General features: G+C 41.2%; 1 protein-coding gene across 1 annotated transcript in view; it reads left to right on the top strand.

The window, feature by feature from the left end:
* The first annotated feature begins 1296 nt into the window (after positions 1-1296).
* ATP6V0D2 (ATPase H+ transporting V0 subunit d2) overlaps positions 1297-17576 on the top strand; it is a 56370-nt gene continuing 40090 nt past the window's right edge. The window contains exons 1-2 of the mRNA XM_002759043.7: positions 1297-1496; positions 16929-17100. Coding sequence (XP_002759089.3) covers positions 1367-1496; positions 16929-17100 — 302 coding nt within the window. The 5' untranslated portion in view covers positions 1297-1366. The remainder of the gene's footprint in view (positions 1497-16928; positions 17101-17576) is intronic.

Genomic DNA, 17576 nt, shown 5'->3' with positions numbered 1-17576 from the left:
TGTCACCAGGCTGGAGTGCAGTGGTGCAATCTCAGCTCACTGCAACCTCTGACTCCCTGGTTCAAGCGATTCTCCTGCCTCAGCCTCCCCAGTAGCTGGGGTTCCAGGCATGTGCCACCACGCCCAGCTAGTTTTTGTATTTTTAGTAGAGATGGTGTTTCACCATGTTGGCCAGGTTGGTCTCCATCTCCTGATCCCAGGATTTGCCCTCCTCAGCCTCCCAAAGTGCTGGGATTACAAGTATGAGCCCCTGTGCCCAGCCACCAGCTGTGCATTTTGAGCTGCCTCCCAGCTTCTGAGGGCCAGTTCCTTATTTGTGATTTAAGTAATAATACTGTCCATGCAGACACGCATCACAGAGTACTCATGAGATTGAAGTGGGAAAAAGAAAATAGAGTGCCTTATAAACAGTCCAATTTTGCAAACGTAGTGGCTTCTTATTATAGAATTATAGCCTTGTGTATCTGCTTCCAGGATTGTTTTCTGGGCTATGCCCTTAGACTGGCTAGAAAGCAGCTACCAGCCTTTGGCAATTTTAGGACATTTCTGACCATTAGTCTTAAAAATGAACTGTGTAGCCGAATTCGCTTCTCATAACTCTTCAAACTGCCTAGGCACATTTGATTTATTTATATATTTCTTACTCTGTCCCCCAGGCTGGAGTGCAGTGGCACAATCTTGGCTCACTGCAACCTCTGCCTTCCAGATTCAATTGATTCTCGTGCCTCAACCTCCCAAGTAGCTGGGATTACAGGCATGCGCCACAAAGCCTGACTAATTTTTGTATTTTTAGTAGAGACAGAGTTTCACCATGTTGGTCAGGCTAGTCTCGAACTCAGGTGATCTGCCTGCCTAAGCCTCCCAAAGTGCTGGGATTACAGGTGAGCCACCATGCTGGCCTAAATTAAATTATTTTTATTAAAAGACCCTTTCTTCCTATTAATAGTCCTTAAAGAATTTTGGATTAGTGTAAATTACAGTTGAAAGCTCAACTGGGGAATGCTTACAAAACACTCAGGAGTCTGAAGCCTCCCAGTAGCAAAGCTGGGAAGGGTCTTAACTGTGGGAGGGTGAGAATTGAGCCTGGATCCTCTCCTGACTCTCACATCTCTTTATCCCAATGGTGGTTTGTTTACTTGGGTCATCTGGCTGATTCATTGTTGCTGTAAAAACAGGGCTGAGTGTGCTGTGCTGAAAGCCACTGAAACCGGAGGAAACTAGTCACACAAACCCTGACTATCACCTGATAGATCGCTTGTGCTGCCTGATAATTCCTCGCGCTTTTCCCAGGCTGGCGCCAGGTCTTCAGGGGCCGTCCAGGACTACAGAGCTGTTTTACCCTGCCTTGGCTGCAGCCTCTTCCCCCATGCTGGAAGGTGCAGAGCTGTACTTCAATGTGGACCATGGCTACCTGGAGGGCCTGGTTCGAGGATGTAAGGCCAGCCTCCTGACCCAGCAGGACTATATCAACCTAGTCCAGTGCGAGACCCTAGAAGGTAAGTGTAGCTCTTCTCACCCTTTAAAAAGAAAAGAAAGGAAATGATGTCGTTCTCCAGAAGCATGGAAAGAAAAACATAATCCTACGGTTTGAAAATTCTGAGTAGGTCCTTATTCCTGCTGTCCAGATTTCTGGTGTCCACAAACTTGAATGAGGAAAAAAAAATTACATCTCTATTTCTAATCTCTAAGTGAAATATAACATCTTTCATTACAAATGTAGACAACAAATCATGGTGGTTAAGATAAGTAGTATCTGTGACATTGCCACCAACAAAAATTCAATGTTTTCAGATCCCTTTAAAGTCTTGCAGATACCTTGCAATGTCATATACGTTTTCTCTATTTTGAAATTAGATATTACACTCATTCTTTATTGTTTATTGAGATGGAGTCTCACTCTCGTTGCTCAGGCTGAAGTGTAGTGACGTGATCTTGGCTCACGGTACCATCCACCTCCCGGGTTCAAGCTGTTCTCCTGCCTCAGCCTCCTGAGTGGCTGGGATTACAGGCGCCTGCCGCCAGGCTTGGCTAATTTTTGTATTTTTAGTAGAGACTGAGTTTTACCATGTTGGTCAGGCTGTTCTCAAACTCCTGACCTCAGGTGATCTGCCCCTGGGGGCAGATTGCTGGGATTACAGGTGTGAGCCACTGCGCCCAGCCAGATTCTTATACATTTTAAAGACATTTTGGTAACTATATTTTAAAATATTTGGTTTCCTTTGTAATCCTGTATATTTTCATTCTACATATTTATAAACATTATTTGGAGAACAGCTTCACCAAACTGCCAAGGGATCTATGACAAAGAAAAAATATATATATTTAAAATCTTGTTCTATGGAATGTGTTCTATCACATTTCTCAGTATCTGTTGATTTAAGACTTTGAAGTTTACTTTTCACTGAAGTTAAAAAAAAATCAAGAGACGTTACTGGTGGGGACAGCCCTGTATTCAAAGACCTGGATTTGACTTCTGCCATGCCTAGATAGGTGGCCTGCAGCTCCAAGCCTCTGAGCCTCAGCATTCTCAGTTATAATCAATAAGTACTCAACAAGTGAAAAGTATCTCTAAACCGCATTTTTTTCCCCAAAACCTTACCAAAGATTCCATATATGTAACAGCATTTTTATTATTAAAAACAGCTACAATCACTCATTTTGAAACATACTTATAAAACCCATATAGGTCGATAATAAGGTGCTTTAAATCTTCCAGATTGTTCTAGAAAAGGCAAGAAAGTGCTAAGAATAAAGCCTCCTAGAAAGGGTACTAAAAGGCAAAAATGAACCAAAGAACCTTCTAAAGGTGACTTTGCAGCTCCTCAGGTAGGGCTGAAGGGTCCTGAGGCCACTTGTTTATGATTCTGACCAGGTAAAGCCAGAGTTCAGACAGAACCACTCAAGTTAGGACAAGCCCTGCCTTCCATTAGCATTGGAAACAGCAAGAGCCTTTCAGATAACTAATTCTGTTGGCTACAAATAATGACAGTAAAACTCCAAATCCTAAATCATTTCAGCATATTAAAATGGGAATTTGGTGACTGGATAATTTTAATCATGTATAGAAATATGCAAAAAATAAAAAACACAGGGCTAAGTGTTGCTGAGAGAAGCCATTTTAATGAATTTTATTTAGCTTTCAGCCAAGCTCTTAAATGAGCTAAGGAATGCAAATTTAAATGCAAAGAATACATAAAATATCTTTGTGATTAAAAAAAAAAAAAAGCCTGCTCACAAAAGAATTCAGCTTATCAAGGGAAGCCATATCTAAAGCCATCTAAAGAATTCTAGGCCAGGAGAGGTGACTCACCCCTGTAAAACCCCATCTCTACTCCCCGAGCAGCTGGGAATACAGGTGCCTGCCACCACGCCCAGCTAATTTTTTCTAATTAGCTGTATTCCCAGCTGCTCGGGAGGCTAAGGCAGGAGAATTGCTTGAACCTCGGAGGTAGCGGTTGCAGTGAACGTAGATTATGCCACTGCACTCCAGCCTGGGTGACAGAGTGAAATTCTGTCTTGAAAAAAAAAAAAAATTCTAGAAAATAGGTCTGGTGTGGTGGCTCATGCCTGTAATCCCAGTATTTTGAGAGTCCAAGGTGGGAAGATTGCTTAAGACCAGGAGTTCGAGACCAGCCTGAGCAACATAGCAAGACTTTGTCTCTACTAAAAATTTTAAAAATTGGCTGGGCATGGTGTACATGCCTGTAGTCCCAGCTACTTGGGAGGCTATGGCAGGAGGATGTCTTGAGCCCAAAAGGTTGAGGCTGCAATGAGCTGTGACTGCACCACTATGCTCCAGCCTGGGCAACAGAGTGAGACCCTGTCTTAAAATAATAATAATAATAATAATTCTAGAAAGTAAAAAGATAAAAATCAGGAATTTAAAACTTCTTCCCTGTATTTTCTGCTGAGGTCCCTTTTAATCCAAAGATTTGTTGAGGGCAGGGGACAGATAGAAGGAGGAAGAAATGAGATTAACGGATTCTATCCTCTGCGCAGACTGTTAGCAGAATCCGATATCTTCATTTTCAGTCTGGGAGAGAAGAAAAGGTTTCAAACCCTCTCAGAGACCTCAGGAATAAAGCTTGTGTTTTGAAAAACACACATAAACAGGTATCTGCAGAATTTTCCACGCAGTGTCAGGCAATGATAAACCACCCGAAGCCACCCAGCCTGCGCTCTATGGCTTTATTGTCACTGAGTCTCATGATTTCTACCTCTCTCTTCCCAATCGTATTTTTTTTTCAACTATTTGTTTCTCAACTACATTTGAATCTGTGTGCCAATCTACTGTTCAGAGACTCCCAGAAATATCAAGTGCGAGTCATCAAACCATATTTGGATTATCATGACTGCTAAGAAAATAAATCTATACAAGAATTTCACGTCCTCTGTTAGCTGAGGACACTGGGGCTTAGAATGGCTGTGACCACCTAACAGGCTGTCACTGATGGAAGATGGATAGAGCTATCTATGTCTCCATTTCCACAAAAATATTCCATTGCCTCCTGAGTATAAATTGAAGATACATGAATAGTTCTGGGTTGAGTTGATGTCTACTCCATCCTGAAATAGAAAATAATGAGTGTTCCACCTGGTTGTTTCATAGGATGTTGAGAAATAAATGGTGTGTGAACAGCAGTGCAACTGTTGCATCTGTGAATGTACTTGGGGAGACTCAGTCCACCTGGACCTAGATTCACAGTCCAGAAGAAATCAAGGGCACTTGTTGGGGTAGAAGTTAAGGGCTTGAGGATTCCAGTTTCCTTTTGCACAAAATATACACCATGCAAACTATGGATGAAGAACAGGTTACACTGCGCCATTCCAATGCCATATGTTGGAGCAGGCACTTTCCAGAAAAGAAAAGCTAACTTGGTAAAGATTAAATTTGCTTTTAGTCTTTTTAAGTCATCTGGTCTTTAAAAGGAAAGTGTTCTGATATCAACAAATTGTTTTAGAACAACTTGCAAGGAACATATAAGGTTTTGGGTAATTTTAGAAGAGAGAAAATAAAGATTGTCCGGCAAAGCTTTGAAAAGTGTTAGTATTCATAATGTGCTTTTGTGCATAAGTGGGTGAGTGTGGTAAGAAATACTCATGTATTCCAAGGCCTGCCCCTGACTAACGGTGACTCGATTCAGTCTCTGGATCCACTGTGACTCAGTCTTTCCTAGGCACAGAAGAAGGAAACTAGTTCCCATTGTCACTGTCACTGGTATTGCTTTAAGGTTGTATCTGTAAAGAACTTTTAGGGTCTTTAAAAGTGACTTTGAACCTAAACAATAACTTTAAAAGAGCACAGGATATTCTTTTTAAAAGATTACACTACTGTTTGCATCAGAATTTTTTAAAATTACAAATAAGACTTTTGAAAATATTCTTCCCTTGGCTGGGCATGGTGGCTCACACCTGCAATCCCAGCACTTTGGGAGGCCAAGCCAGGCAGATCAGAGGATCAGGAGTTTGAGACCAGTCTGACCAATATGGTAAAACCCTGTCTCTACTAAAAATACAAAAATTAGCTGGGCATGGCAGCATGAGCCTATAATCCCAGCTACTCAGGAGGCTGAGGCAGGAGAATCTCGTGAACCCAGGAGGTGGAGGTCGCAGTGAGATGAGATCATGCCATTGCACTCCAGCCTGGGCAACAGAGCAAGACTCCATCTCAAAAAAAAAAAAAAGAAAAAGTATTTTTCCCACCTCAAAAAAGACAGAATAGTAAATTAATACTTAAAATTTAGTAGTAAGTGGCCTTTTCTAGAACATATGATAACAGTGTCCACTGGCTCTCAAGATGTGGGAGAGATGTGGGATATGTTTCTGGATTAAGTCTTTTTTTTTTTTTGAGATGGAGTTTAGCTTTTGTCACCCTGGCTGATGTGCAATGACATGATTTTGGATCATTGCAACCTCTGTCTCCCAGGTCCAAGAGATTCTCCTGCTTCAGACTCCCAAGTAGTTCAGATTACAGGCATGTGACACCATACCCGGCTAATTTTGTTTTTTGTTTTTTGTTTGTTTTTTTCTTTTTAGTACAGACAGGGTTTCTTCACATTGGCCAGGCTGGTCTCAAACTCCTGACCTCAGGTGATCCATCCACCTTGGCCCCCCAAAGTACTGGGATTACAGGCATGAGCCGCCAGCCTGGATTAAGTATTTGCTTTGTCTTTGCCACAATTTGTTTGGAAGGGAATGGGGGAAGCTGATTATATCTCACCAACAATGGTGCCCCTTTCAAGGGGCTTGAGCTTCAGAGCTTCTCCAACTGTGTCTTCAGGTAGAAATTAATTCAACACCATCTAGTAAGTACTTTCTAGCTAGGGCCAAGAAAGTAAAGATGAACAAGATAGAGTCCCTGCCCTAAAAATAATTCTACTCTGAAGAATAGAAATATTAGAAATATGAGAATCCCTTAAGGATGGGAATTGGGCAGGACCTACCAAAATTCCAAATACTTATATACTTTGTCCAGAAATTCCTAGTCCCATAGACAAACTTACACACATGTGAGATGATAGCTGTCCAAGACCCTGTATGTGGCATAGTTTTTTGGGTTTTTTTTTTTTTTTTGGTTTTGATTTTTTGAGATGGAGTCTTGCTCTGTTGCCCTGGCTGGAGTGTAGTGGTGTAATTTTGGCTCACTGCAACATCTGCCTCCCAGGTTCAAGTAACTCTTTTGCCTCTGCCTCCCGAGCAGCTGGGACTATAGGCATGCACCACCAAGCCTGGCTAATTTTTCGTGTTTTTAGTGGAGACGGGGTTTCACCATATTGGCTGTGGCAGGTCTTACTAACTAGCCAATATGATTTACCTCCCTCAGATTCCCAAAGTGATTTACCTGCCTCAGACTCCCAAAGTGCTGAGATTACAGGTGTGACCCACCATGCTCAGCCTTTTATGTGGCATAGCTTGGAATAGCAAAGGATAGAAACAAATCAAGTGTCCTTCTGCAGAAAATAAATTTTCATTTTTTTAAATTTATTTTTTAATAGAGACAGGGTCTTAGGTTGCCAAGGCTGGACTCGAACTGGGTTCAAGCAATCCTCCCACCTTGGCCTTCCAACGTGCCGGGATTGTGGCCTGAGCCACTACAACCAGCCAGGAATAAATTAAGTAAGTTACGGAACATTCACATCATGGAATATTCTGCATATAAAAGGAAAAACGCATGAGGAAGCACTCTAAAAGGAGAGGTATGGAAAGATTACCAAGATACATTAAGAACAGCCAGGGGAAGAACCAGGTGTGGCATGGTACTCTTTAATAAAAAGGGGGATAAATTTTAAAAATATACTTCCTGTATGATTGCCTAGATACAAAGAAACTGTGAAAGGATTAAAAAGAAACTAAAAATAGAGGTTATGTGAAGCTAGGAATGAGTGGCAAGGGGTGGTGGGTGGGTGAGTGACAAGCATAGGGGCCTGTCACTGTTTACCCATATATACCTATTACTTACTTTTAATTTCAAAATAACATGTAGGAGCCTGACTGAGTTCAAAGAGCCTTCTGTGCTTCCTTAGTCATTATTCGTACCTCTAATTATAGCACTTTTTCCGCCTTGTATTAAAAAAATATCCAATTCTGTCTCTTTCCTGTTAAAAAAAAACACATACACATACATATATCAATAGCTTCCATCAGGCAAGATAAATGGCACTATGCTTAGAAGGTTGATCTACCTTGTAAGCCCTGCCTCAGAATGCTTCTGCCTTTTCTAAAGCTGCTTCTTCAATCACAAATTCCATTTCTTATCCCATGTCCCTGGAAAGTGACCATCCCCCTTTAAAGTCTCCATTTAAGTCACTTCCTCTGTAAACTCTTTTTTACTGTATCTATGATGGGGTGGAATTGACAAGCTTCAACTTTATGCTCCATTGTACCTTGTAATGAACCTAATCCTGTATAACATCTGTGACATTTACATAGATGTGTCATCCTGAGGCAGAACGTTTGCCTCGTTTGTTTATCTAGCTCGAGGCCGCTGCAGTTACAAGCTTAACTGATAAATGAATATATGGCTCTATCTGCTTTATTGCAAGCTTTAAATTGTTTTTAATACAGGGTCTTGGCTTTGACACCCAGGCTGGAGTGCAGTGGCATGATCTCAGCTTATTGCAACCTCCACCTCTCCTGGACTCAAGTGATCCTCCCATCTCAGCCTCCTGAGTAGCTGGGACTACAGGGATGAGCCACTGTGCCTTCCTAATTTTTGTATTTTTGTAGATATAGGGTTTCACCATGTTCCCCAGGCTGGTCTCAAACTCCTAAGCTCAAGTGATCTGCCCACCTTGGCCTCCCAAGGTGCTGGGATTATAAGCCACTGAGTACCCAGCCTGTAATTACAGCTTAAACTTTTCTCTCTCCTACCTCCCTAAACCTAAGAGTGTATTTTGCACATAGTAAGAATCTGAAGATACATCCTGGGAATATCTGCATGTTGGGTTCAAGTCCTGGATCTTCTGCTTTATGGCTCCTGGGATTCTAAGCAAGCTGCTTAACCTTTAACATGGTGTTTTTTGTTTGTTTCTTTGTTTTGTTTTGCCTTTTTTTAGTTTCTTTTGTTGTTGTTGTTGTTTGTTTGTTTCTGAGACAGGAATTCGTTCTGTTGCCCTGGCTAGGGAGTGCAGTGGGGTGATCAGGGCTCAATGAAGCCTCAACCTCCTAGGCTCAAGTGATCCTCCCATCTAAGTCTTTCAAGTATCTGGGACCACAGTTGCATGCCACCAAGCCTGGCTAATGTTTTTGTCATTTGTAAAGACAAGGCCTCACTTTGTTGCCCCAGGCTGGTCTCTAACTCCTGGCCTCAATCCTTCTGCTTCAGCCTCCCAAAATGCTGGGATTAACAGGCGTGAGCAACTGTGCTGACTCAGTGCTCTCTTATCTCTTCTTTAGATGATATCTCCCTACCCTAACTCCCAGTTCACTGGGAAGTTCCAAAATACCAGAAGATGTTTTGTAAATTGTAAATCTTAACAATACACTCCTGCACTGTAGTTTATATACAACAAGAATTTGTTTTCCCTCTTCTGCTAGACTTTGAAAATCCTGAAATAGTTCTTTACATTTTATGGTTTTGGGTAATGACATTTGGATATGACTCCTAACTAAATAGTTGATTTTGTTCTCCATCAGAGAGCACCAATTTTGAAAATATATGTTCTGGCAAGCAAAAATTAAAATAAAGATTTTCAACCCTAGTAACATTCACTAGATTGTACAATGAAGTTCTGTGGGGCCACTGCTATATTGGTCTTAAGTTTTAATCACAAATTAAATCTAATATTTGAGGCTCATTTACGTGGCAAAAAATGCATGTGGAGCTGTGGAGAATACGAAAAGGAACAGGCTGCATGCAGTGGCTCATGTTTGTAATCCCAGCACTTTGAGAGGCCAAGGCAAGAGGATTGCTAGAGGCCAAGAGTTCAAGGTTGCAGTGAGCTATGATTGTGCCACTTTACTTTAGCCTGGGTGACAGAGCAAGACTTTGTCTCAAAAAAAAAAAAAAGACATTGGGGTCAGGCACGGTGGCTCACGCCTGTAATCCCAGCACTTTGGGAGGCCAAGGCGGGTGGATCACGAGATCAAGAGATCGAGACCATCCTGGTCAACATGGTCAAACCCTGTCTCTACTAAAATTACGAAAAAATTAGCTAGCACGGTGGTGCACGCCTGTAATCCCAGCCATTCACGAGGCTGAGGCAGGAGAATTGCTTGAACCCAGGAGGCAGAGGTTGCGGTGAGCCGAGATTGCGCCATTGCACTCCAGCCTGGGTAACAAGAGCAAAACTCCGTCTCAAAAAAAAAAAAAAAAAAAAAAAAGACATCATTTACTACCTAGAAAATTCTGTAGTTGATAGGATGTCACAAATAAGTAAAATTAGTAAAATTAGATATACAATAAAAATTCAAAAATGGTTCAAACCTATTGATAGCAGATATACTTGGAGGTGAACCAAATCTTGAATAATAGGTTGAGAAAAGGCCAATGAAATGGGGTTTCAGAAGGAGAAGAACTGAGATGTCAAGGCATTCTAGGCAGGCAGAGAAAACAAATGAATTTAAAAAGGGAAAAAATAACAGCTGTGGATGGGGAGTAAGCCACTTAGGCTGCAATACTAGAATACCTGGAGGTAAGGCTAGAATTCAGGCGGGGAAAAACTCTGAAAAACCTTGAAAGTTTGATTTGAAGTTTCAAGATCCTGAAGCTAACACCAAATCCTCATTCAGTGTTATCAGATACGACTCTCAGTCAAACTTGCCAGTGTGGAACACAGGAACAAGTTACTTCTCTGAGCCTCAGATTCTGCATCTCTGAAATGAGATTATTGTTGAAGTTAAGAGACTATGTATACTAAAACCATTCTGGCAATGGTAAAGCACTCTACAAATTTTATAAAAGTTGTTTTTAATCTGCCAGAAACTTTTCAGTGGCTCAAAGCTACATGCGGGATCATTACAGTACCGAAACAATTCTTAGGAAAGATTAAACTTGAGGCAGGGAGCAGAGGAGAAAGAAGCCTGGGAAAATTGATTCAAAGATCGCTGCAGTAATCGAAGTGTCAGATGTCATTCAAAACAGGGGAGTGAGGAGCAGAAACCGGGGAAGAAATGCAGGGCGTTTGGAGTAATATAAGCACCGAAGAGGACTGTGAAGTTTCAGTACTCTGAGAATAGCAGTACATTAGCAAAAATGGTGAAAGAAGTGTCTGGTTGTACATCTTCTGTTGCATTTATAAAAAGTCTGAGTAATTATCAGATTTGATGGTTGATACAATATGGAAAATTGGAAAATTTGGTGGGAAAAATTCTGGTTTAGAGAATAAAAGCTGAATTCCTTAGTAATTTATTTTGGAGATAGGTGGGTACAATTGAAAAAATAATATTGTATGGTGGATTCTCTATGCTGGCTCTTTACCTACTTGCTTTTTTATTTTATTTTTTTTTTAAATTTTTTGAGGCAGGGTCTCGCTCTGTTTCCCGAGCCAGAGTGCACAGCTCACTCCAGTCTCTACCTCACAAGCTCAAGCAATCCTCCCACCTCAGTCAGATTTCTGAGTAGTGGGACCACAGGTGGGTGCCATCGTGCCCAGCTAATTTTTTTTTCTTTTGTGGAGATGGGGTTTTGCTATATTGCCCAGGCTAGTCTGAAACTCCTGGCCTCAAGCAATCCTCCCACCTCGGCCTCCCAAAGTCCTGGGGATTACAGGCATGAGCCACTGCACCTGACTGAAAGCGGAGACTGTATCCATTTTGTAGATGAGGAAACTGAGTTCAGAAACGTCAGATAATTTCCCTAAGTTCAGCAGTAACAGCAGCAGCAGCAGCAGAATGTGGGAAAAGGTAGAATGGTAGACAATCACCTCTCTGTTTTTAGTGGAGACAGGGTCTCCTTATGTTATCCAGACTGGCCTCAAACTCCTGGGGTCAGCAATCCTCCCGCCTCAGCCTCCAGAGCTGTTGGGATTACAAGCATGAGCCACCACACCCAGCCAAAAAAAATTTTTCTGAAACTAGTCTGCCAACAAATGAGTAGGCAATAACCACAAGATCTAACTGCCCTGTCCTGACTCATTCATTGGCCAAGTGATCTCAGATAATTCCCTTCACACAGTGACTGCAACCCACAGAAACACATGTTGATATTGTGACTCTGAGTGCACTCTATTTGTTAAAATAGCAGAATCTATTTTTTTTTTTATTCTATTGCTGTGTGACACCTGTTAAATTGATTTAGTTGGTAGTGATCTTACAGTTTGGAATCCGTTCCATTTTCCTTATTTTAATAAAAAAGAAAAAACGCCACTTGCCGCACTACCTCTCTAGACAAAAAAATAGTGAATTTTCCCAAGGCTGCTCTGTGGGCTGCCCATTGTTTTTTAGTGGCTTGGGAGGTTCTGTCCCATACTCTTTTCAGCGGGTGAGGAAAAATGAGAACACATGGACACAGGGAAGGGGGTACTACACACTGGGGTCTATTGGGGGGAATAGGGGAGGGACAGCGGCGGGGGGAACTGGGGAGGGATAGCCTGGGGAGAAATGCCAATTGTGGGTGAAGGGGAGGAAGGCAGGAAAACACACTGCCATGTGTGTACCTATGCAACTATCTTGCACGTTCTGCACATGTACCCCAAAACCTAAAATGCAATAAAAATAAATAAATAAATCACTTTAATGTAGTAAAGGCTTTCAATTCCTACAGTAAAGAAGCTTGTGTCTTCCAAATTTATTTCACCATAAAGTCTTATTACTCACATACCTATTTAGATAAGCATTTAGGGAAATGAAGGGGAAAAATTAAGTGGACTCATTTTGAAAACTGTAAAACTGTGAGCACTGTTGTTATTATTGGCTCATCATCCTAGAGTACATTTCAGACCCTAAGATTCTCTTAGAAACTGAACGCAAGCATCCCTTGGATCATTTTAGTGCTGGGGAAGGCAGGTTCCTTCAATTCCATTTGCTTTTTCACTGAACACAGTATTATAAGATTCCTACGGGGTGTGACACACTGAGACGTTTAATTTCAGGATGTCCCTGGCAGCTGAAAGGGTTGGAAGTTATTTAGCTTGAAAGAAACATATGTCACATGAGCAAAATATCACGGTTTTGAAAGAAATACCATTTGTGTCACTTCTGTTGGCAAATATTCCTTGGTGCTGAGAATTCAAACTGTCAAATTGCATCCAAATCTGAAATGCCAAAGTGAAAGCCAAACAAGGCATGGCAATGAAGTAGAATTGTATTAAGTTAATTAAATAGGTAATTGGGCAAATAAATTCTGCAGTCAGATAAACAGCATTTCTGATGCAAAATCTACTCCAGACACTGAGGAAGACTGCAAGAACCACCTTGTCCACAGTTGCAAATCCACCCTCCCCCAGCTACCAGAGCAATCAATTCATAAGCTCACAGTGGCTTCCTATTACCTCAGGATAAACATGGCACACCAAACCCTCCCTAGGACAGTCCTGCTTTTTTCTTTGGCTTCAATTATTACCTCCCCTTCTGTACCACTCCTTTAAAATGGACACATAAAAATTGTATATATTTATCATATACAACATGATGTTTTATTTTATTTTGTTATTTTATTTTATTTTTTGAGACAGAGTCTCTCACTCCTTTACACAGGCTGGAGTGCAGTGGTGCCATCTCAGTTCACTGCAACCTCTACCTCCTGGATTGAAGCGATTCTTGTGCCTCAGCCTCCTGAGTAGCTGGAATTACAGGCGTGAGCTATCACACCCAGCTAATTTCTATATTTTTAGTAGAGACAGGATTTTGCCATGTTAGCCAGGCTGGTCTCAAACTCCTGACCTCAAGTGACCAGCCTGCCTCAGCCTCCCAAAGTACTGGAATTACAGGCATGAGCCACCACTTCCAGCCTTATGATGTTTTAATATATGCATTAATTATGGTGTCAACCAAAATTAAGTCTGTTGAGGCAGAAATAGTTCGATAAAGTTTTATTGGAAGCCAAATGTGAGGCCCTATCAAGGAAGACACAGCAACAAAGCTGGGTGTGTCCCAGAATCCGCTTCGAGTTGGAAGGCTTTTGTGGGAAAGTGTAGAAGATCGGAGGAGGACTCTTCATACCAGGGTTGTTCTTTTCATTGGAGGGCATGATACAGAGGTTATCATCACTGGCTACAGATGATATACAGGCTAAAATGTCTACATGCAAGACAATTAGTAAACTTCATGATGCAGAAACCAGTCACCAAAACTTGATGATTCAGAAACAAATCAGGTCCCTTTCAGTTTCAGTAGGTTATGTATTAATCAGTACATCAACAATTTGAGGGACTCATGGTAAGATTCTTTACTCTGGGACAGGACAGGAAAGGACAGGCGTCGTAAGACCTCCCCCTGCAGGTTAATTTGGAAGCCCGCCCAATGTGACCTATAGGTTATCAGTCAAGTGAATTAATATGTGTTAATTTACATACTTATTGTTTTGTGGTGAGAACACAAAATCTACTCTCTACATGATTTTAAAAATACAATACACTGTTACTTACTATAGTCACCATTTTGTACAGGAGGTCTCTGAAGTTATTCCTCCTGTCTAACTGAAATTTGTACCCTTTGACATCTTTCCAACCCTTAACCCTCTCACCTGCCCCCAACTAAGTCTTTTTTTTTTTTTTTTAATGTAGAGACAGGTTTTTGGTTTGTCGCCCAGGCTGGAGTACACTGGCATGATCATAGCTTATCGCAGCCTCACACCCCTGGGCTCAAGGGATCTTCCCACCTCTGCCTCCCAAAATGCTGGGATTACAGGCACGAGCCACCACTCCTGGCCCACTCCTCGGCCTTTGGGGACCACTTCTTTACTCTCTACTTCTGAGTTGTCCCAAATGATAGGATTTCTTTCTTTCTGAAGGCTAAACAGTATTCTATGGTATATTTATACTACCTTTCCTTCTCTATTCATCTGTTGATGGGCACTTAGGTTGATTCTATGTCTTAGCTGTCGTGAGCAACGTTATAATAAATGTAGAAGTATAGATATCTCTTCAACATACTGATTTCATTATATACGTGTGTGCGTGTGTATAACACACACACACACACACACACACACACACACACACAGAGTGAGATTGCTAGATCATATGGGAGTTCTATTTAAAATTTTTTTCTCTCCCGTTCAATGCTTCAGCAACAGTGAACTGCTTTAAGCTCCCTGCACACACCATATCTGTACTAAGTCATCAAATGCCTGCCTCTGTTCTTACTCTTTCTCCCCTCTTCCTCCACTCTTACATAGCGTTTTAAGGCTCATCTCCTTCAAGACACTTTCCTGGGCTGGGTCTCATTTTCTGTGTTCCCATAAATCAAGGACCTTATCTTTATCACTGAATTAACACATTGTTTGAATCATCTGTGGCTGCCTCCTTCTTTACCAAACAGTGAGTTTCCTTGGGGACAAGGAATATGTCTGGTCTATCTTTGGGTCTCCTGTAGTTGGCAGCACATAATAGATGCTTAATAAATGTTTGAATGAAAGATCCGATAAGCTCCATATGTGTGCTGGATGTTGCCAAGAACATTTTAGATACTCGGATATGCAATAAAACTTACATGTTGGGTACTGCACAAGGAGTCACAGATATAACTAAGATAGTGTAACTGCCTTTTGGGTTAACATGCCTAAGACTGTATAACATCTTACAATAGGTGTTACGCTAGAGGTTTCATCAAAGTACTTTCAAATTCAGATGAGTGAGATTGAATAGTTCTGCCTGAGCTAATTAAGTCTTTACAGAGCAAGTGATAATCTAATTGCATTGGTTGGCAATAAAATAAAGTTTTAAGTGACTTTGAAGTCAGTTATACCTGGGTTTGAATCACAGTTTATCTACGTGATCTTTTTTTATTTTTTAATGTATGTGATTTTTAACAAGCTTTTTGTTATTGTTGGTTTTCTTTTGTTTTTTGAAATGGAGTCTTGCTCTGTCACCCAGGCTGGAGTGCAATGGCACAATCTTGGCTCACTGCAGCCTCCACCTCCCATGTTCAAGCCATTCTCCTGCCTCAGCCTCTTGAGTAGCTGGGATTACAGGAGATCACCACCATGCCTGGCTAATTTTTGTATTTTTTAGTAGAGACAAGGTTTCACCATGTTGGTCAGGCTGGTCTCGAACTTCTGACCTCATGATCCACCCGCCTTGGCCTCCCAAAATGCTGGGATTACAGGTGTAAGCCACTGTGCCCAGCCCTTGAGTTACTAGCCTCTCTGAGCTTCAGTGTTCTTATCTGTACAAAGGCATAGAAATCATTTTTACCTTATAAAATTGCCTTGAATATCAAATGAGATAATGCAACTTTAGTACAATACCTGGTACCTAATAAGCACTCAGTCACAGGTAACTATTATTTTAATGTTACAACCAGACCTTGAAGGGTACATTATAACAAGCTAATCTGCAAAGGGGTGCAGGAAGAAATTCTAGATTGGTGTTGGGTCAGGATTTGCTGAAGTGTGGATGCTGGAAAACTCATGGCTTGTTCAGGAGGAAGTGACAATCCACGAAGGGGGAATTCAGTTCAAGCCAATTGCCTGGCAACCAAAATGGATGACATTTAAAGGATGCATGACATGGTCGGGTGGAAATTATGCTGGGTTATATGAATAAGGGGACTAATCTCCTACTTCAGTCTCATTAGATAACGCCACCGTTTAGTCCCACTGAGCTTCATTTTCTTCATCTGTAATAAAAGGATACTGAAACAGAGCAGTGATGGCTGCCCATGCCACCTGCCCCCACACCCATGGTAGCTACCACTAATACATTTATCTTTTCCATCAAGTTGGGATGGAGCATTAGTATCCTCCACAGTTTCCCAGGTGGCTATCTCCAAATGAACAAAACCTGTTTGTGGATTAGGTGTTTGTTAGGTTTTTCGTTAGACCTGCTAAATAATACCAGGTTTCTTTAATTGAAATATTTTGTGCAAGCCAGGCATAGTGGCTCCTGCCTGTAATCCCAGCACTTTGGGAGGTCAAGGCAGATGGATCACTTAAATTCAAGAGTTCAAGACCAGTCTGGCCAATGTGGTGAAACCCTGTTGGTGGCATGCACCTGTGGTCCCAGCTACTCCGAAAGCTGAGGCAGGAGAATCACGTAAACCTGGAGGCAGAGGTTGCAATGAGCTGAGATCGCACCATTGCACTCCTGCCTAGGCTACAGAGGGAGACTTTGTCCCGAAACAAAAGAAAAAACACATTTTTTGATGTGCTGGATTATCCATATTCACATAAATGTTTGTTGCTAAATCATATTTAGACCTTATATCAAAATCTAATAAAATAATACATATGTGTGTACCATTAAGTTAGCATGAATTTGACTAATGTTGAAAAAGCTATTTGTATACACTCAAATTTTAACCTGATTTGGGGTTTCATTTAATTTCAGATCTGAAAATTCATCTCCAGACTACTGATTATGGTAACTTTTTGGCTAATCAAACAAATCCTCTTACTGTTTCCAAAATTGACACTGAGATGAGGAAAAGACTATGTGGAGAATTTGAGTATTTCCGGAATCATTCCCTGGAGCCCCTCAGCACATTTCTCACCTATATGACGTAAGTGATGACAGAAAGCCGTAATAAACCCCAACGTGCTAGTGCAGATGAGCGCTCACAGTGGTAGGTGGGGTATTAAGCCAGAGTCAGACTTAAGGCCTTTTCCATTGTTTGTAACTTTAAATTCATTCAAATTTTAACTGATCAGCTCATAGAGCCACATTTTTGCATTAGAAAATGGATTTTATTTATTATAAACATGATTTATATCAGAGGTGGTAGCCTCCATCTAAAGCAATATTTTCAGTTTTCATTTAAAAAAAAAAAACAAGCGTTGCCAAGGTTTAAGGCATTAGTAATGAAGGTAATTTTATGTGACATTTTTGGATCAATTGTGATGGTCGGGTTGACAATATCTCAAAGTATTCTTAAGGTCATATATACTACTCCTAATTCCAAGTAGCCGATGTGAAACTTATATGCATTTTATTTTTAGCGATCACCAGCGCTTCCAATTGTGCAATATGTGAGCTCCT

Source organism: Callithrix jacchus, chromosome 16 (genome assembly GCF_049354715.1).
Source record: "Callithrix jacchus isolate 240 chromosome 16, calJac240_pri, whole genome shotgun sequence".
Taxonomy (NCBI): Eukaryota; Metazoa; Chordata; class Mammalia; order Primates; family Cebidae; genus Callithrix; species Callithrix jacchus.
Note: the sequence above shows the minus strand (reverse complement) of the source record. Positions and strands in the feature narration are given on the sequence as shown.